We start from the raw sequence: 21,209 nt of genomic DNA, 5'->3' as shown, positions 1-21,209 counted from the left end.
GGGGCGGCGGGCAGAGGCATGAACACGGGGCTTCCCCGAGCCCCCACCCCCTGCGCCCTCCCCACCTGCAGCCGAGGCGGGTGCTGATGTGGAGACGTGCCCCACCCTGTCCCCGTCGCCCCTTCCCCGCCCCACTGCCCTCAGGGCACCCCCTGGGCCCCGGCCGGCTCCCCTCAGATGGGACAGCCCAGCACACGGTGCCCCTCCAGGTGCCCTCCATGCCCCCCTCTGTGCCTCTGTGATGTGCCCCCCCCTTAGCCGTTCGTGGTCTGTCTCCCTCCCACGTGCGAGCTGGTGATGGTCACAGGCCTGGAGACGGCCCAGCAGCCTAGGCCCGCCCCTGGGGTGTGCAACGCGCTTCTCCCGCAAAGCGCTTCCCACCCTGGAGCTCACCTCTAAGGCCACGACTGTCCTGGACAGACCAGGACTGAGGCCCGGGACCCGGGGGTGGCACAAGGCTCCGCGCGGGGCGGTGGGACCTGGGCCCAGCGCACTGACCTCTTGCCCCCCCCGCCCCGGCCCTGCTGCCAGGAACGAGCCCAGGGCAGTGGCCTTTCAGCCTCCGAAAAAAATAACGCGCTGCACCGAGAGGACGGGCTGCAGCGCCAGCGGCCGGGCAGGGGCCACATGCAGGGGGCCTGGGGGGGAGGCTGCACGGGTGAGGCGGCCTCCCCGCAGCCCCGGCCTCCAGCCCTGGCAGGGGCGCCGAGCGGGACCCGGACGAAGCCGTCTGGTGGGGGGCCCACCGGCAGCCTGGCCCCCGGCCCCCCCCGCCCCCCGGCCCGGTCTTGGCCCCGTAGGCCCAGCGCGGAGCCGCCTGCGGAAGGACGCTGGTTGCTCGGGGCCCGGAAGCCTCGCGGAGGCCCAGCCTGGCGGGGACGCGGCTGCCACTGCCCCCAACGTCCCCACCTCCACGCGCCATGGCTGGGCTTGGTGTCCGTAGGCCCACGGGACAGAAACCAGGGGACACGGCCCCCCTGCAGCAGCCGCGGGGCTCTGTGGGCTGGAAACCTGCGAGGGCCGCTCCTGAGCTGGGGCTGGGGGGACGTCGGGCGCCACCGGGCACGGCCTGAGACTCCCCGCAGATGACGGACAGAAAGACAGGCCTTTGTCCCATCTGGGCCCAGACCAGGGGCTGTGGAGGCCGTGGTGCCAGCCCACTTAGCTTGGTGTGGGCCCTGGGGGAGCAGGTCACAGGGTCTGTCACTGGCTGGGCCGCTCTGGGTACAAGTCACGCCCCTGCCAAGGGGGTACAACGGCTCTCTGCTCGTTCCCCACACCAGCGTATCCAGGACACAGGCCTCGCGCCAGCCCCACCGGGATCGGGGCACAGAGGATGTCCCAACCTGGTCCCTGCTCTCACGGACTCCGTGGGGAGGGAAGGGGACACGGGGAATATTCCAGTCGGCACCCAGGACCTCGGGGTCAGTACAGCCCTCCAGCCCAACGGGCTCACCTGCAGACCCCAGGTGCCCCACTCCCTGCCCCTCCCGAGGGCCGCCCTGCCTCTGCCCTGTACCCCACACCCTGGCGGTGGCCACCGCAGCCCCCCGCTGGCACCCTGCCTGCCCCGCCCCGCCCCGTCCTTCTGCGCTGCAGCCAGAGCAGCACTTCCAGAGAGCAAGGCAGGCGGTGGCACTTTGCACCTGCTTGTCCCTGGACAAGGGATTAAGTCCACCCACCTGGCCCTTCAGGCGGGACCCAAGGGCCCCGTGAGCGGCCCCTGACCCCCGACGTCACCTGCCGCCCGAGCCCACCCAGCCAGCCAGCCGGACTTGGGAGCTGCAGGGGCCCCTCGGGCCGCACGCCCTTGAGCCCCTGGAGGAGCAGGAAGCAGGTGCGTAAAGGGCAGCTGGGGCTCACGTGCCTCATCCCACTGAGCTCCTCATCCCACTGAGCTCCGGGCAGAAGGCGGCTCCTGGGGGGCGGGAGGGGGCAGGCCCCGCCTGACGTGGGAAGGCGGTTACCACCGAGCCAAAGCCCCCGCGGTGCTGCGTCTCCTCGCCCCTGGAGCTCCCAGACAGGCTTGGGGACACAGGAGTTAGGAGTCCAGGTCCACCTTCTAGGAGGTGTCCACCCCGAGTCAGTACCACGTAAGCCTTGGGGTGCCGCGTTGGTAGCAGACGCCCCCCAGAGCTCCTGGTCCCTGCACACAGCCGGGCACCCCCGAGGGTGAGGGACGCACAGACTCGACTCCACGGCCCAAGGCAGAGAGAAGGGCCCAGAAGGGGGCGGAGGGGGCGGACCCTCACCAGGAGCCCTGGGAAGGCACAGCCCCTGGCGGCCAGTGTTGAAGAAACCCAGAGGGGCTGGATTTCGGGGTCCTTAGGACCTGAGCACTTCCAGCGGCCCGTGGGCCAGCAGCAGCCTGGCTGGGCAGGGGAGGGGGGTGGCGGGAGTAGCCACCCCGCCTGGGGCCCCACCTGAGTCGGGAGCTGCTCACCCTCCCAGAGCACAGCCCAGAGACCCCAGGGCACCCAGGGGCCGAGGAGCCTTCCCCCCCAGCCCCCCAGCACCCCGTGGGAACCAGCACCCCCGAGGCCCCGCCCACCTCTCCACCCCTCCCTGCAGCCCTGCCCCCCTCCAGGGGCCCCTCCCGCAGGCCTTGCTGCCAGCAGCTCCCCGAGCAACTCCCCACCCCCCAAGCTGCTCCGGCCACGCCCCCGGCTCGGGCCCTGCAGCAGCGGCTGCCCTCCAGCAGGGGACCAGCGCACACACCTGCAAACACTGCGCGCCCACCCCCCCCACTACACGGTGGGCTGAGCCCCTTCGAGGTGGCACGCTAGCCCAGCAGCAGCAAGCAGCCCCACCAGGGCTCCTTGGGACTCCTGCCCTGGGGAGAGGGAAGGACGACTATACACACACAGAGGAGACGCCCCTGAAGACTGGTTCCGGTGAACGGGGGCACCGCTGCAGGGCACTACAGGACCTCGGCTTCAGGAGGCCGCTGCCTTTAAGAGCCGGAGACGTAGCTGACCTTCCTCACACACAGAGACAGACATGGAGAGTTAGAATCAGGAGACAGTACATTCCAGATGAAAGAACAAGACACAATCACAGCAAGACACCTAAGAGAAACGTCAGCAATATACCTGCTAGAGATTTTAAAGGAATGACCACAATGATACCGTATGTGAAAAGAGTGGAGGATGTCAGTGAGACCCTTAAAGAGAAAAAAAACAACCAGTCAGAGATGAGGAACACCATAAATGCGATTTAAAACACACTGGAGGGGCGCCTGGGTAGCTCAGGGGCTTAAGTGTCTGATTCTAGTTTTGGCTCAGGTGAGTCATGGGATCGAGTCCTGCATCGGACTCCTGCTTGGTGTGCAGTCTGCTGGAGATTCTCTCCCTCTGTCCCCCTCATGCTCTTCATCTCTCTGTCAAATAAATAAATCTTAACACACACACACACGATAGAATAAAGAGTAGGCTGGAGGAATCAGAGAACAAATCAGTGACCTGGAAGACAGAGTAATGGAAAGTAATCAGGGGGGCACCTGGGTGGCTCAGTGATTGAGCATCTGCCTTTGGCTCAGGTCATTATCCCGGGGTCCAGGATCAAATCCCACATCAGGCTCCCTGTAGGGAGCCCGCTTCTCCTTCTGCCTATGTCTCTGCTGTTCTCTCTGTGTCTCTCATAAATAAATAAATAAATAAATAAATATCTTAAAAAAAAAAAAAAAAGGAAAGTAATCAAGATCACCAGATGAGAGAGGGGAAAATTACGCAGAATGAGAATAGATTTAAGGAACTCAGCAACACCATCAAGCATTTAACATCCTCATCACAGGGATCCCAGAATGAGAAGAGAGAGAAAAGGGGCAGAATATTTATTTGAGGAAATAACAGCTGAAGAAATAGGAGGAAGGAAACAGAAATCCAGATTCAAGAGGTAGATCCTGGAACCAGATCAACCCAAGGAGATCTGCTCCAAGACACACAGTAATCAAAATGGCAAAAAGGAGTGCTACAGAGAATGTTTAAAGCACCAAGAGGGGATTTACAAAACAAAACAAAACAAAACAAAAAAACACCCAACAGCACATACAGGGGAACCCTAGAAGGCAATCAGCTGAGTTTTCAGCAGAAACACTGCAGGCCAGAAGGGAGTGGCATGATATATTCAAAGTGCTGAAAGGAAAAAAGCTGTAGCCAGGACAACTCTGTCCAACAAGGCTACCACTCAGAATAGAAGGACAGATAAAGTACTTCCCAGAAAACAAAAGTTAAAGGAATTCATGACCACTAATCAGCCCTACAAGAAGTGTTAAAGGAGATTTTTCTAGTGGAAAGAAAAGATCATAAGTAAGATTAAGACTAGTAGGAAGCACAACAGCAGTAAAAATAAGTATGTTTATAAAAATCAGCCAAAGGACTCACAAAATAAAAGGATGTAAAGCACGACACCATATACCTAAATGATGAGGTGGGGGGAGAAGAGTAAAGAATGGGTTCATCTTAAACAACCATCAACTTAATATAGACTGCTCTAAGCAGAAAATGTTAGGTACAAACCCAACGGTAACCACAAATCAAAAGCCAGGAATAGGTGTGCAAAAATGAAAGGGCAAGGTAGCCACATATATTACTAAAAAAAGTCTGCACTAGACATGAGAGTAGAGAGCAAGGGAGGAAAGGAACAGAAGACATACAAAAACAACCACAATGGAATGGCAAATAAAACAAAATGGCAACATGTACGTCCCTATCAATAATTACTTTGAATGTAAACGGACTAAATGCCCCAATCAAAAACACTGGGTAATAGAACGGATACAAAACAAAAAAAGACCCATCTATACGCTGCCCACGTAACACACCCATTTAAGATGGTGAGACACCTGCAGACTGAAGGTGAAAGGGTGGAGAAACACTTACCGTGCAGACAGACACGATAATGAAGCCAGGACATGGGACAAAACAGACTTTAAAGACCACAAGAGACAGAGAATGACACTATATAATCATAAAGGGAACAATCCAACAAGAAGCTCTAACAATCGTAAATATTTATACACCCAACATGGGAGCACTCATATACATAAAACAGTAATAACAAACACGTAGTAAACTGACAGTAATACAGTAATAACAGGGGACTTTAACACCCTAGTTACATCAACAGATAGATCGTGCAAACAAAATCAACAAGAAAACAGTGTCTTTGAATGACACATCTGACCAGATGATTTTAACATATATTCAGAACATTCCATCGTAAGAATATACACTTTATGGGATCCCTGGGTGGCTCGGTGGTTTGGCACCTGACTTGGGCCCAGAGCATGATCCTGGAGTCCCAGGATTGAGGCCCACATCGGGCTCCCTGCATGGAGCCTGCTTCTCCCTCTGCCTGTGTCTCTGCCTCTCTCTGTGTATCTCTCATGAATAAATGAATAAAATCATTAAAAAAAAAAAAAAGAATATACACTTTACAAGTGCATATGGAACACCTTCCAGAACAGATCACATATGAGTCCACAAAACTAGTTTCAATAAATTACAAAAGATTAAAGTCATACCATGCATCTTTTCTAACCATAATATTACAGAACTAGAAACCCAACACAAGAAAGAGTCTGGAAAGAGCACGAATACATGGAGGTTAAATAACATGCTATCAAAAAATGAATAGGTCAACCAAGAAATCAAAGAGTAAAATTTAAAAATATATGGAAAAAAAACTAATGAAAATGAAAGCACAATTGTCCCAAATCCTTGGGATGCAGCAAAAGCTGTCCAAAGAAGGAATTTTATAGCAACACAGGCCTACCTCAAAAAGCAAAAAAATCTCAAATAACCTTATCTCACAGCTAAAGGAGTTAGAAAAAGAACAATCAGCAGGAGGACAGAAATAATAAAGATGAGAACAGAAATAAATGAAACAGAAACAAAAAATAAAAAAAGAGACCAAGGCACCTGGATGGCTCAGTTGGTGGAACATGGGACTCTTGATCCTGGGGTCATGAGTTTGAACTCCATTTTGGGTGCAGAGATTACTTAAAAAACAAAACCAATAATAGAGCATCGATGAAATCAGGAAACCAGGAACTAGTTCTTTGAAAAGATCAATAAAATTGGTGAACATTTAGTCAGGCTCAAAAAAAAAAAAAAAAAAAGAGCGAGAGAGAGAGGACTCAAAATCAGAAGTGAAGAGGAGAAATAGCACTGCAGAAATATAAAAGATCGGGATCCCTGGGTGGCGCAGCGGTTTGGCGCCTGCCTTTGGCCCAGGGTGCGATCCTGGAGACCCGGGATCGAATCCCACGTCGGGCTCCCGGTGCATGGGGCCTGCTTCTCCCTCTGCCTGTGTCTCTGCCTCTCTCTCTCTCTTTCTGTGTGTGACTATCATAAATAAATAAAAATTTAAAAAAAAAAAGAAATATAAAAGATTATAATAGAAGAGTATTATGAAAATTATACGGCAGCAAACTGGGCAACAAGAAATGAATACATTCCTAGAAACATAATCTACCAAAACTAGAAGAGGGAAGAAAGAAAATTTGAACAGATCAATTACCAGCAAAGAAATGGAATCAGTATCAAAAGCTCCCAAGAAACAAAGTCCAGGACCGGGTGGCTTCACAGGCGAATTCTACCAAACATTAAAAAAAGGAGTTACACCTATTCTCAAACTGTTCCTAAAACAAGAGTGGAAGGAAAACTTCCCAATTCATTCTACAAGGCCAGCATCGCACCGATACCATAGCTAAAGACACTGCAAGTAAAGAGAACTGAGGCCAACATTGCTGATGAATACACATGCAAAGTCCTCAACGAAATACTAGCAAACTGAATCCAACAATACATTAAAAAATTATTCACGATGATCAAGTGGGATTTATTCCTGGGATGCAATGATTGTTCAATAATTACAAATAAGTCAATCTGATACATGAATAAGAGAAAGAACCAAAACCACATAACCGTTTCAAAAGTTGCAGAAAACACATTTGACAAAGTACAACATCCATTCATGAAAAAAAAAAAAAAAAAAAAAACAACTCAGGAAAGTAGGTTTAGAGGGAACATAACCTCAAAAATAAAAGCCTTATATGAAAAACCCAGAGTGAACATCATACTCAATGCTGAAAACCAGAGATTTTCGTAAGGTCAGGAACAAGGGAAGGATGCCCCTGCGCTACTTTTATTCGACCTAACACCGGAAGTCATAACCACAGCAATCAGACAAGAAAAAGGGAAACAAAGGCAACCAGATCAGTAAGAAAGAAGAAACATTTTCACTGTTTGCAGATAACATGATACTATATGTAGAAAACGTTAGAGACGCCACCAAAAAACCTGCTAGAATTGATAAATGAATCCAGTAATGTCACAGGCTACAAAATCAAAATACAGAAATGTGGGATTTGTATACACTAAATAGAAGCAGCGGAAAGAGAAAATAAGAAAACAAAGAGTTTCTTTTACAGTTTACACCAGTTTACACCCATTTACAGTTGCAGCAAAAATAATAAAACACCAAAGACTAAACTTAACCAAGGAGGTGAAAGACCAATACTCCGAAAACTATAAAACAATCATGAAAGAAAGTGGAGATGACACAAACGGGCAGATCCCCAGGCTCAGTGGCTGAGACAAGCGGTACTGTTAGAGCCGCCGCGCCTCCCAGGGTAGACGCGGCCTAACGCAATCCCTATCATTACACCCGGAGCACTTGTGACAGAACGAGAACAATCCCAGAATTTATATGGAACCACAAAACCGCCCTAGGAGCCAAAGCATCGTGAAAGAGAAAAACGAAACTGGAAGTCTGACGATCCCAGATTTCAAGCTACGCTGCAAAGCGGTGGGAAAACCCGGAGCGACAAGCGGCAGCGACAACCCCTCCCAGGGGCGATCTTCCAGCTCTGAGGCTGCCCCCCCCCGCCCCCCGCCCCCAGCACGGGAGCCACAGCACCTGTGGGAAACACCAAGCGCCAAAGGAGCAGGACAAAGAGCCGACGGGGAGGTAACAGAAGGGGCCGAGGCCCAGCAGCTCAGCGGGGCACCCGTCACCCGGCCCCGTACACATGCGGCGGGAGGCCCAATGCACACGCCCGTCGCTCACCCCGCGTACGTCTGTGCCACAGGAGGCTGAGCACGCCGGCGACACGGTGGTGCGTGTGCTCAGAGCACACAGGGACCCAGGCGGGACGCACGTCTGCTGTGTGTGCCGTGCGTCTGACCACAAGAGAGCAGGTCGTGTAAGTCGCGTGTGTAGCGCACAGAGGTGGGGGCGCGCCAGCAGTCAGGGTAAGTCGGGTGTGTGCGGGTGCAGGTGCACACACAGCTCGGCCACCCAGGCACTGGCTCCTGAACAGGCGTGAGCCCGGAACTGCTCGTGCACGCAGGGAAGCTCCTGTGCACAGAGCCTCCCCGACACCCGGGGCTGCCACCCACCCGGCGCTGCGAGCCCCCGCCCCGTGGGTCCGGGCAGGACGGACGCGGTACTGACCAGGGACTGCAGGATGGCGTGGTTGGTGGCGTTCATGCACGAGTCCAGCGGGAAGGAGCACTCGCCCTCACAGTAATAGGCTGAGTAGCCCTGGGGGGCGATGACCCAATCCTGGGGGGTAATGGGAGAGGTGAGTCCCAGCGGATGCCCCCTCCTGAGCCCCGAATCTAGCACCCGGCGCGGCATGACTCGGGGCCGCCCCTTCCCCTCCCGCAGCCCCAGGCCAGGCTGCCGACCCTCGGCTCCCTCCAGGCAGGCTCCCCCAGGAGGCACCACCAACAGGCCCGGCAGGGGGCGGGCACAGCCCTGTCCCCCGGTGCCCACGCCTCCTGCAGCTGCAGCCCCAGCCTCTGTTTCCCTGTTGCAGAGCTGACGTGTCATGGCTGAGGATTCAGACTGTCCCCGTTTCCCGGGTTTACCCCAAAGCACCTCCTCACACTAAGACATTCTCCCTTCAGAAAACACATCAGAACCTAACGCACAAGAAAATTAAAGTCACCGTAATGGGACCTCCCCCCGGGGGCACACTTAGGATCTTCGGGTGGGGACGGTCATTTAAGCAAAGGAGGCGAATCGGAACTAACCAGCCAGCCCAGGTCCTGGAAGCTGACGTAGAGCTCGTGCCGCCGGCACACCTGCCGGCCATCGGTGCCATGAACGTCATCTGCAGGGACAGAAGCAGGGGCTTTCCTGGGGTTCCTGCTCCGGGCAGCCACCACAGGGAGCTCCCAGGGCGGGGACACCCTACCGGGCACATTTGTTGAATAAATGAATGAAGTGAAACCAATGCCCTGGTGTCCTGAAGCCCATCCTGCAGCGGTGCTGGTGCCATGACCCAGCTCGAGAGCCTTCGCCGGCTCCAGGTGGCTCCCGATCGCTGCAGGGCAACCCTGCACTTGCTCAGAGCCTCCCCTGACTTCCGACTGCGGCCCCGCGATGCTCCCGTAAACAGCCAGGGGACCCTGGGCCACAGGTGGCTCCTGCTTTTCTGCAGAGACCCCTCCTGACCTCACCCCACCTCTCCCGCCACACCCATTCCACCCGATGGAGGGGCTCCTGGAGGCCAAAGGGTGACCCCCCGTGGAGGGAAGGGGGCAGGAGGGCAGGGGCAGGGCAGGCCCATCCCTGATCCTGAGCGGCTCAGCCTGGTGGGACACACAACTGTGGATCCTCGGGGGACCCAGGGGGGACCTGAGAGCCACCAGTGCCTGGAGGAAGGGGCACCTGAAGCTAAGGGAGACTTCTGGAAAAAGCCCTGGTGCCAGGGGAGGGCAGAGAAGGCACCCCTGGGAGGCGGGGACGGAGGCCGGTGGCCGGTCCTCGGGGCCCACGAGGTAAGCAGGTGTCAGACAAGCATTGGAGGGTGACCACAGGCTTGACGCCACTGAGGCCCCGAGGGTTCGGTCCCCGCCGCCGTCCTCGTCCTCGGCCCGGCCCAGGCCCGCCCCGGACCTCACCGAAGATCCCTGGGAGGCGGTTCGGGTGCGGCAGCTCGTTGCTTTTCTTCGGCGGCCTCCTCTTCAGGGGCCTCGCTGCCCGAGGGGCGCGGACGGGACCGGGGCTCGCCCTGAAAAAAGTGACCAGGAAAGGCTGCTTGGAGCGCGGCGCCCGTCGCCCCAGCAGACCGGCCAGGCCAGGATCCACGCTGCGCCCTGGGACGGAGAGAGGAGAGAGGCGGTCACTCGCGGGCGGGGGGCGCACGGGGACGGCGGGGACCCTCCACCACGGCCTGCACGGTGTCCCCACCCGGAGGACACGGTCCCAGGGGCACGGGGCGGAGGGGCCTCGCCACCACAGGGTCCCTGTTTGTGACACCGGTGAACCCTCTACACGTTCGAGCTCCTCCCACTGGTGACCTCAGGCCTCTCCACCGTCCCTGGACCACGTGCTTCCCAGGAAGCCTCAGAGCCAGGCTGCCAGGGGCGCACAGCACCCCGGGTCCCACCTCCGTCCGAGGGCCCCGAGGCTTTCGGGGGATCGATGGATCTGTGACCCAGGGGACTGGGGCGGCCGCCAGGTGGGAGCCACGGCTTGCTCTGCCTGGCACGGCCAAGAGCAGGGCGCTGAGTGTCCCCTGAGGCCCACAGGCGGGACACAGGGCAGCGGGGCACAGACATCTGGCCAGAGGCCCAGGGCCGGGGTCCAGCCCACGTCGGTCTGACCCCAGTCCTTACTCACTTACAGGGTTAACCCCAGGTCTGTGGGTCACAAGAGAGGAAAGGCTGTGGGCAGGGACACGGGGGCCTCGGGCTAGGAAGAGGGACACCCGGGAAAATGGGATTTGATCCCGTAGCTGCTTAGAGACGAGGATGCCGTGAGAAACACTCACGACCCTGGGAACGTCCCCTCCACCAGTAAGACTCCCTGGGCCCCTTGTCTTTCCAAATGTCCTCCTGACTTTTTAAAGATCTTTTATTTATTTGCGGGGGGAAGGGCAGGCGGAGAGGGACGGAGCCTCTCAAGCAGACTCCCCGCTGGCGCAGGGCTGTGCGGGGCGCGGGCCCAGGACCCTGAGACCACGAGCTGAGCCAAACCCAAGAGTTGGCCGCTCCACCGACTGGGCCACTCGCCTCCTGGGTTCTTAATTGTCAAAGTGACACAACAGCAATGCAAAGTGGCCTCGGAGGAAAAATACCACTCGGAAATCTCTCCCCACTCCAACTCGGCATTTTCATTTTTTTTTTTGGCATTTTCATTTTTCTGGAATGTTTTCATGTCAATCAAAGCTTTACACAACAGTCACCGTAATAGTCTCCATTTTTTCCAACTTTTTCACCCAAACATGGTCACTGCAGTTAAGATGTCTCCACTCTGAGCATTTCAAGCCTATAAAACTCCTTTGAGAAAATATACATAATATTTGGATATTAGCTCCACTCCAGGCACGTGGGGTACGTGCTGGCTTTCGCGATAAAGACGAGTGGCCACAGGCCCCTTCATTTTCTCTTCCTGAGGAATTTAGTTAAACGACAGGAGCTGAACACTAAGTCCATTTTATGTTTCGTGTAACGCAGAGCCAACGGCTCCATTCCGGGGACACGTCACCTCGGGGTGGCCACCCTGACCCCCCCCACGTATGCAGAGAAACACACGCGTTGAGCACACAGTACGCAGACGTGCACACGCACAAGCACACACGTTGTGCCATCGGCGGCCCTCCCGCGACTCGCCGTGACACAGCGCAGGTCAAGGCATCGCCCGCCCCACCGCGGTCCTGCTCTGCTGGCGACGGGAGCCCCTAGACGGCCGAGCTTCGGGCCGAGTCCTCGGGCCAAGATGCTCCAACAACCAGTCAACCCGGACACTGACCTCTGACCTCACCGCCACAAACAGGTGCGCTGGACCCGTTAGAGGCTCCACTCGGGATGAATCCTGCCGGATCGCGGCCCCTGCTCTGGGCGCAGGCCCTTCCGCACTCTCCGGCCCACCTCAGCCTGCGGGGGCGGGGGGGGGTGACCCGGGGGCCTCGCTGAGGGACCCTCAGGGTGCCGGGCTGAGAGCTGGATGGTCCCAGCCCTGGCCCAGGTCCGCTTCTGTCCCTCTGCTTAGGATTCTCCGTCACGGGGGGACAAGGGGCTCATCCCTCCTCCTCCCTTCCAGCGCCCTACTCTCCTCTAGCCGGCGCCGCCCGGGAAGCCCGGCCTGCCCCACGGGGCGGCTGGACAACCGTCAGGTCCCCTCCCCGGACGCCCCAGACGGTGCCCCACCATCCATCCCGCCCCCAGGCGGCCCCATCAGGGCGCAGGGCCCCCCTCCATTCCAGGGGCTGCCTCCCCTCAGGGTGAGGCCCCAGGGAGGCCGCTCACAGGCCTTCCTTCACCCGCGAGACTCCCCAGGCCTGGCCCACATGCTCCTGAGGGCTGTGTGCGCCTCACAGCGACGTGAGGGAGGGTGCCGCGCTCCACGCCAGGCTGTGGTCTCATCATCACACACACACACATTTGCACGCACACACGCCTGCAGATGAACTCACTGTTCCCTTAGGTCTGTGAGTCTGCGGGTTCGGGATGAAGCCACCACAGCCTCTCCTGGTTCTAAGGGAGCAGCACAGCAGCAGGTGTAGCGCTCCAGGACAGACACAGGGGTCTGAGTGCCCGGGGTGACACAGGACGCCCGTGACTGGACATGAGAACTCCCGGAAGGGGCCTAGGGTTGCTTCTAGAAGCCCTCCTACCACCGGCCGCCGCCTCTGACAGCACAGGCTGGACTGTTCATCCACGGAGGCACCTCGCTCCCCGCCCTGTCCCTGCACCCCGCGGGCTCCGGCCCAGCTCCACAGCCTCGCTGTCCTTCCAGAGACATCTATTTAGCCGTGAGGAGAACGAGCAGGGAGGAAGAGGGGAGGCTACCGGGAAACAGAATTTGGCAGCGAGATGAAAGGCCCCAGAGGAAAAGTCAGAGGGGCCGCGGGAAGACGAGCTCACGCCGACAGCACCCCCTGCTCACGATGCACGTTGACGCTTGTGCATTTTTCACGGCGCTGGCAAAGTGGGGCCCTGGGCGTGGGGGGGAAGGGCTCCTTCCTCATCACCCCCCACATCTCGGGGCCCAGTCGCCAGGGAAGGCCCTTCCCAGAAAGCCTTGCTGCGGGCTCCTCCGAGCTGCGGGGAACTTCATGGAGTATCACAGGGAGGAAGGCCGCGGGGGGCCCCGGGACCAGCAAGTCCTCCTCAGGAGCCACAGAACATACAGGACAAACGGCTGCGCTCTCCCCTTGCTTTTAACTGAAGCCACAGCCCTCGTGAGAGAAGAGTCTGTGCGGCGGTAGCAAGTCTGAGACGCCGGAGCACCGCTCGGGCCACCTGGCCCCACAGCTGTGCTCACCTCCTCTGGGTGAAACCCCAACGGGCTCAGACGAGACGCGCCCTCTGTGAGCAGGGCTTCCTTCCCGGGCGAGGCTGCCAGTGCCGCGAGGGTCCGAGGTGGTGACACGCGGGGGGCCGCCCGCTGCCTCGTCCACCGTCAGGTCGTCCCAGAGCTCGATCAGCATCAGGACGTCCAGTGCACGTCGCACCCGGCCCTCCCGGCGGTGAGCAGGTCCACACGGCGCATCCCGGGCGGTGGCAGGTGCACCTGTCCCAGACTTGGGGTTCGCTGTCCTTGGTGCAGTGGTCCACGGGGCCACCACTCCGGTCCTGAGAGTGGACACCAAATCCACGGCACCCCCATGCTCTCACCTTCTTTCCAGGTATCGTCCAGTCGTCAGGAATCCCACGTGGCTCCTGGGACACTGAGGTGGACGTGTCCCCTCGAATCATGGCAAACCAGTCATCGCTGGAGAAAAACAGCCCCCAGGGAAAACACGGACTGTCCGCTTGCCCACAGCGACGGGATCTGCACCCACCTCATCTTTGAATGGAGACGGACCCAAGCCCAGGACCGTCCCCGTGCAGAGGACAGTCCAAGCCAGGCTGACGCAGCTGCTGGCCAGAGGGGGATTCCTACGCCCAAACCGGCGTGCGCGCCTCCTCAAATTCCGGAGCTGCCCGTGTTGGATTCAGGCCTGGGGGTCACCGACAGACTCGGCCTCTTCACCCTCCTCCGTCTGCAGCTTCACCGCTCACTGCCTTTCTCATATTCCCCCCCGTGTTCTGGGTCCACATAAACGTTAGGAACGTGGATGGCTTCCGGGGCAAACGTCCCCATACCCACGATTTCTTCCACCTCCACCACTGAGGTTTCTGCAGCTTTGCACATGGACACGGTGGAATTCCTGGCGCTTCTTCCCAACATGATGCTTCCTGCAGGGTTGGCCTTCCACCCTTCTGCCCGCAGAACCGGCCGCGATGGCTCGCTGCAGAGGACAGTGGCTCCCGTGACACTCCCTCACCTCTCGGGGCTGGCCCGTGATCGAGATGCTGCCGAAGGGCGCGTACCTGATGTGGGGGGCCTCCTCCTGCACCACAGTCCCGGAGGCCGTGTGGAACGCGGGCACCCCAGCACCCACCACCCCCGCACGGATGCGCTCGGCCAGGGAGCCCTGGGCTGGCAGCTCCAGCTCCCGCTCGCCCGACAGGGACTGGCTCTGGCACAGCGAGTTCTCCCCCACGTAGCAGCAGATGCTGCGGGTGATCCGCTCGGTCCCAGTAAGAGGCCCGGCCCGAAGTCGTCCACCCCACGTCGCTGCTGACCATGCACAAGTCCCTGACCCGCGTCTTGAGCAGCGCCTTGACAGGTTCTGGAATCCTGCAGAGCCCTAAGCCGCCGACCATGGTCCTGGCCCTGTGGTTCGTGTCTCTCACCAGCTCCGCGGGATCCGTGTAGGAGAATCATCGCTGGTGACCAGGCTGCACACGGCGCCCTTGGTCTTGGCCAGCGCAGGCCCCAAGCGGCCGGCGGGGACACAGCACCCCAGGGCCACCACGGGCCTCCAGAAGGCTGCCATCGTGGGCTCCACCTCCGGGCTCGGGTCCAGGTCAGGGACAGACCGCCACCACCCATCAAGGAGCAGGGAGGGCAGGCAGGGCAGTGACACGGGACCAGGTTCCCCCCATGTCCCAGCCCCTCATGCTCAGAGGGCTCCGGAAGCCACGTGCTTCCAGGCACGCGGGACCCAGACCCTGGACCCTGCAGCCCCACAGGGAGGGAGTGGTGCCTGTGGAGGCCCCGACAGGTCACTGAGGGGAGACAGACCCTGGGTCTGGGGGTTGGTGGGAAGACCGCCCTCTTCAGCCCACCTCCCTGTGGGATGGGAGACGCGTCATGTGGTCCCTCCTCGGCAGCTCTCTCCATGTGAGAGGCCCCAGGGCTCTGGGCGGTCCCCTTCCTTCTCCATGGCCATCCCCTTCCCAGGCCCTGCTCCAGGCCCATGGCTCTCAACCCACGTAGACGTCAGCGCTTCCCACACGGGTGCCTCCAGCACTCACCCGTCCTGGATGACGGTCCATCTGACGTCCCCCAGGGCTCTCAATAACATCACCCAAAGAGCACTCTTGGTTTGCTCCCTCAAGCCTGCCCTTCCTCTACTGTTACTCAGGCAGGAGAAAAAAGATTCGATTAAAACGGCCCCTGGCTGGATCCACACTTTCCCCGATTCCTCCTCCACCCGCTTTTCTCCATTTCTGCTGCTGCCCACAAGCCCCTGTCTGCTCCCGCCGCACACGTGTGGCTCAGGGCGTCTGACTTGGCTCTTGTCCCGCACAGATTACTCCCCCTGCTGATGTCGGGGGCGGGGCCTGTCGCATACATGTGGTCTACAACAGCTGACGTTTACAGAGAAACTTCGAAGACCCTGCAGAGTCCCAGGTGCCCAGAGCCAGTTTCCCCGGGAAATGTTGGCATTTGTCTGCGTGGTGCATTTGTCACGACTAATGAACCGATGTTGCTGTCTGATGCTGTGCTAAACACAACGGGTTCGGACCTCATCTGTCTTCCTCAATGTCCTCTTCTCCTCCAGGGTCCCATCCACTTGTTACCACTGCTCAGGCCCCGTGGGTTGTTATGTATGTGATGACCTCGACACGTTGCGAAATACTTGTCAGACGTTCTGTAGTGTGTCCCGCAACTTGGTTTGTCTGACGTCTCTCTCACAGTGAGAGGGGGTTCTGGGTTTGGGAGGAAGACCAGGAGATGAGGGCCCTTCTCATGCCATCATGTCAAGGGGACACAGGATGGACGTGACATTCCTGTGAGCGTTGATCACCTGCTGCGGTCCTGCGGTCAGCTTTCTCCTCTGGGACCTACTTCCCCACCCCGGCCCTCCTGGACTTCGGGGAAGCGAGTCACTAAGCGGAGTCCTACGGGGGTGGAGGGACCCCTCCTCGAGGGGCTGTCTCAGAGGCCTCTTTTCTAAAAACTGGAATCAGATCCTGTCATCCTCCGCTGCTATGGAATACAGCGAGCTGTCAAGGCTCCAACACCGGGCCCCGCGTCACCCGCACTCAGTGTGCCCCGCCAGCGGTCAGTCTCCTGCCCCACCTCGCCCTGACCGCCCGCTCCAGCCACGGCAGCCCCGTGTGTGGCCCAGAAACGCCCATCCTGCGCCCGCCTTCGGCCTCTCCCTCTGCACGGCTGCCCACGAAGGAGGCTCTCCCTGGCTAGCTGGGGAATGAGCGCAGGCGTGAAACCTCGTTCTACAGAGGAGGAAACAGACTGGGCAGGGAAGCATCCTGCCGAGGTCACCGGGGGAGAGCGCTGCAGCGCTGGGACTTAAAGCCAGGCCCCTCTGATCCGAGTCTGAGGGTGTGATCCCTTCCCTGAGGCCCTGCCGCTACGGACACTCCCCACTGCTCATGCCGCTCGCTCGTGGTAGGGACAACATGGACTCTCTCTTAGCAACTCAAATGGTTCTGCAAAAGGAGAGGAGGGAGACCGTGGTGGTGGGGGCCTCCGCTGTGGGAACCTCACCCTCTGTGCCCCGCTGAGGCCCCAGAGGGGGTAGGGGATTATCACCCAGCCACCGGGCTGAGAAGGGCCAGGCCTCTGGGGCCAGATGCGGGGGGTAGGGGCCGCAGCCGCCTCCCGCCAGCAGCGTCGGAGGAGCCCCCAGGAGGAGGTCTGCTGCCCGGGCCTGAGCCTTACCATCTTCCGTTTCCACATAGAGGCGGAGCCCCAGGTCCTTGTTCCGGCCCAACAACCAGCGGCCACTGGCTGCTGTCACGTCCAACACCAGCCAGCCCTCGTCCCCAGCTCGGAGCGTCTGAAGATCCAAAAAGAACAAGTCAGACTCCCTGTGGACACGAAAAAACAATTAACTGAGGGCCGGCACAGCTGCTTTTGTTTCCAGCCCCCACCCTGGGGCCCACTCGTGGGGCACCGACCCTGCCTGGCTCGGGCTGGGCCCCTCGCCTGCCTCATCTCACCGTATCTACTGTGGGAAGGTGTTGCTGTGCCCAGTAGGGACGTGGAAACTGAGGCTCAGGAGCTGAGTGACCAGCCCACGGTCCCACAGCCAGGACAGCAGTGGAGGGATTTGCAGCAGGACCAATGCTGGGCCTCTCCCCGTGGTGACGCGAGGCCTCCGGCCACGTGTCCTTCTGTCTCTGAGGGTGTGTCCCCCGGGAAGCTCCCCTCCGTCCTCTGGGGAACGTCCCCTCCATGGCCAGGCCAGACACACCCACAGAGGCTCATCGGGAGGCGGGTGCAGGGTAGGCACCTGTTGGACTGCTCCCTGACCACCTCGAACGTGCTGACGTGCAGAGTCCTGTTGAGCAGGTGGGTGCTGGCCAGCTTGTAAATCCGGAACTCAGCGGCCGTGACCGCCTCCCCCTCCGGGATCTGGGTCAGGTCAAAGTGGAACTCCTTCCAGTGGGGCTCCTGGTGGCCCAGGGTGCGGTCACGCTCCACTGCAAGACAGAGCAGGGCTGCGGGTCACCTGTGTTCTGGGCAGAGCCGGGAGGGCACCGGGGGCCTGGCGGCCTGGGTGGGGACGGCTCCCTCCTCCTCTGCAGGGGGGCCTGCTCCCAGGCCCTGCCTCCTGGGGCTGAGACGGCTCTGCACAGGGCCCCACACACAGTGGTGCCGCAAGAGCAGCCTCCGCCTCTGGACCCCAACCCCAAACCCAGCCGGCCCCGCCCCATCCCCGCTGGCTCTGGGACCCCAGGATGAACAGAGGCCACATCCCTCTTCAGGGAAGAGGAGCAGGCACAGAACCGAGTGCATTTCTGAGGCCAGTGTGTGTGCATGGGAGCCTGGGGAGGGGAGCGTTTGCAGCTGACACTGGGGCTGGGCCCCGTGGGGTGACGGCACATGGGCCACAGCGTCCCGGGAGGAGGACACCGCAGAAGGAAGGGCCAGCCTGAACACAGGGCTGAGGCACAGACGGCACAGGCAGGGCAAACAACAGCCTTGAGACACAGCAAAGGGCCAAAGGATGGAGGTCCTGCCTGGGGAGAATGCAGAGGAGGAAGGAGGGCCAGGGGGAGACTTGGCAGGAGCAAGGACGAGCAAGGGATGAGCGACCGCCCCTGGGGACACCTGGTCAGGTCCTGGGGAGGCTGGACGGTCCCCTGACGTGGTGGGATCTGAGCAGGCTTCCCAGGGGAGCTGCCACCTGCCCTGGCCTTGAAGGACGGGACAGAGTCGTGTCGGGTGGAGCAGGTGGCGGGATGGTATTCCAGGCAGAGGGGACCTGGTGGGCGCAGGTGTGGGTGTGGGGGCGCCCGCAGATCAGCGGTGGGGCTGGGCGGTGAGCCTGGCTGTGCTCTGGCTCCGAGGGCTGGCATTCCGGCCTAGGGGCCCGGGCTGTGCCTCTGGCCAGTGGGGTTCAGGGTTCTGGGCAGCAGGGGCGCGACGTGGGTTGGGAGGCAGGGGAGTGGAAGACAGATGAGGAGGGGAAGGTGAGGCACAGGCTGGAGGGGGCCGAGGCGGGCCCGGTGGCCGGGCTGGCGTGTCTGGACAGGAGGCTGGGGGGCGACTGAAGCCCACATGTCCCCGCTGCCCGGAAATGCCCAGGACAGTATATTTAGCAGCGTCTTACTTTAGCCTCCTGTCACTTTCAAAGGCCACAAATCTGTGTTTCCGGAAGGCAGGGGCGGGAGCCGCCCAGCACCTTCCCCAACCCCGACGCTGAGATTTTAATTACATGTCTGTGAGTCTTTTTAAAAACTCTCTCTGGCTACTGGGCTCAGTGACCACAAGTCACCAGGCTGGTGGTGGAGGCGGATGTGGGAGCACTTCCCGGCCTCGCGGTGGGGACCGGGTCCAGGGATGGACAGGCAGGCAGCTGGGCAGGGCGGGCCAGTGTCACCGTGACACACACGATGACAGGAGGAGATGGGCTCCCGGCCCCGGGAGCAGAAGGAACGGGACGTCCAGCCTCTGACAGGGTGGGGGCGCGCAGCACGTGCCCACCCGGGAGCCAGGCTGCCCAGGGGGCAGTGTGACCCAGGGTGGGATCCGGGTCCTCCCACGCGGGCCTGCCCAGAGAGTGTGGAGGGCAGGGCTCTGGACCCTCACCGAGGACGTGTGCCACGAATATGGACACACGTGTCCCCTCCGCCCTACAGACACGCTCACACCCACACTTGCAGAGCTTTGGTGACATTTTGTGGACTCAGGGTCCACACGGAGCACCTCTGTCACCTGGCTGTGAGGCTCCCAGATGTGTAGGACCACACAGGTGGAGGCCATAGACCGTGACAGGGTGTGGCACAGAGAGTGAAGGAGGGTGGCTGGGGGGCGGCCTCCCGACTCCTCCCAGAGCAGCCAGCAGGGACCTGCTCCCCGGGCTGGGGGCTGACAGGCGGGTCCCCGAACCCCGGGCAAGCTCGGTCTGCAGGCCCGACGCTGACATCCTGCTGGATCTGGGGACTGAGAGAACGACCCTGAGCCTGCCAGCTCCACAGGGGGACCGCGCTCTGCGGCCTCCCTCCCTGGCTGACCCGGGGGCCCACATGCGCTGGGTCAAGGGAGCCTGGGGTACCCAGTTCCAAGCTTCCACCCTGTGGGTTTGTGAAACTGATGAACCGGCCAGCAGTTCAGCCAGGAGACTGCCACCCTGGCTGTCCCAGACGAGCACTGGGAGGAGGGACAGTCTCAGGAAAGTCATGTTTTTCATCAGAAATTAGTGATATTTACTGCAGTGTGGAACCAGGTAAAGAAAGCTCCTTTATCTGACAGTCAGTTGGGAGGATGGGAAGAGGTAACCTACAGATTCGCCCCCTTTTCAGTGGCTGTTGCTCTGAGTTAGGAGACAGGTTTTCCAAAAGCTAGTTTTCTGGGAAAGTGTTTCCGGGCACCTCTATGCCCCCTTGTTATCTGTGCAGGCCAAGCCTGTTTTAGCCAAAGGGGCAGCTCAGGGCACTACCGGGGACTCTGGCAGTGGTCAGGCCAGACCCTGCACCAACCAGGTACTATGTCCCCTCATGGCCTCATCTCCTCCATGAACTTGGAATAAGGGCACTGCCCATCTTTCCTCACAAGGCTGTGGAAGGGCTTGGTGAACAGCCACGCAACGCACTGGGAGGAGCAGCCATTCAACAGGAGTTCTGGGGGAGCCTGACTGCAATCTCCCTACTTTGTGCCAAGATAAGACACCCTCAGAAGGCCATGCCAGAAATTTCAAAGCCATGGGGAGGAGAGGAAGGGGAGATCTGGAATGATTTTTTTCTAAATAAATGTCCTAATCTGCTCATTTAATTTTCATTAGTTTTTCAGGTTCAATTTATAAACAAATTTATTAAGTTCTTACTCTATGTGAGACTGTTCTTTTTTATTTTAAAGATTTTATTTATTTGACAGAGAAAAAGAGCAGAAGCAGAGGGAGCAGCAGGCAGAGGGAGAAGCAAGTTCCCTGCTGAGCAAGGAGCCGGGTGCAGGACTCGATCCCACGCCCTGGGATCTAGACCCGAGCCTAAGGCAAAGGCTTAACTGACTAAGCCCCACAGGCGCCTCCATCTGAGACTGTTCCGAGCACTGGAAATACAGTAAGTCAGGTCTCTGCACCGATGGGGTTTATGGTCTTAATGGGGGGAGACACAACAGAAACACCACCAGCAAAAAAACAAGGAAGACAGATGATGCTGTTTACATTGTGAGTGGAATACAGAGGGTTATGGGCTCAAAAATAATGAGGAAGGGGAGAGGGTACTGCGGAGGGTGCTCAGCATGGCCTTTGAGAAATAGGTGAGAGCGGACATAAATATCCTACCACATTGCTGGGAGGAATGAGTTGGAGAGGAATTTGGCAATATCCTTTTGCAGTAAGGACCCCGGCAAAATTACATATGAATGTCCATTCCCAAAGATAAATGGGCAGAATATGAAGGGCCACACACAAAGTATTCATCAGGCCAGACAACAGGCACTGC

The 21,209-nt window shown here is 58.9% G+C and overlaps 1 protein-coding gene and 1 long non-coding RNA gene across 3 annotated transcripts in view; one reads left to right on the top strand and one right to left on the bottom strand.

Moving 5' to 3' along the window:
* BMP8B (bone morphogenetic protein 8b) overlaps nucleotides 1–21,209 on the bottom strand; it is a 39,241-nt gene that overhangs the window by 3,285 nt on the left and 14,747 nt on the right. For both annotated transcript variants that reach the window (XM_077844627.1, XM_077844626.1), the window contains 5 exons: nucleotides 17,555–17,744; nucleotides 16,981–17,129; nucleotides 9,918–10,112; nucleotides 9,045–9,124; nucleotides 8,461–8,571 (listed from right to left, as the gene is read on the bottom strand). In XM_077844627.1, the coding sequence (XP_077700753.1) occupies nucleotides 8,461–8,571; nucleotides 9,045–9,124; nucleotides 9,918–10,112; nucleotides 16,981–17,129; nucleotides 17,555–17,744 (725 nt within the window). The remainder of the gene's footprint in view (nucleotides 1–8,460; nucleotides 8,572–9,044; nucleotides 9,125–9,917; nucleotides 10,113–16,980; nucleotides 17,130–17,554; nucleotides 17,745–21,209) is intronic.
* On the top strand, nucleotides 16–4,703 carry LOC144281818 (uncharacterized). Its single transcript, XR_013350206.1, has 2 exons — nucleotides 16–1,837; nucleotides 2,572–4,703. It is a non-coding gene; the product is annotated as an uncharacterized LOC144281818 (long non-coding RNA).

Source organism: Canis aureus, chromosome 13 (genome assembly GCF_053574225.1).
Source record: "Canis aureus isolate CA01 chromosome 13, VMU_Caureus_v.1.0, whole genome shotgun sequence".
Taxonomy (NCBI): Eukaryota; Metazoa; Chordata; class Mammalia; order Carnivora; family Canidae; genus Canis; species Canis aureus.
The sequence above is the reverse complement of the archived record's forward strand: the minus strand, read 5'-3'. Positions and strand labels throughout refer to the sequence as shown.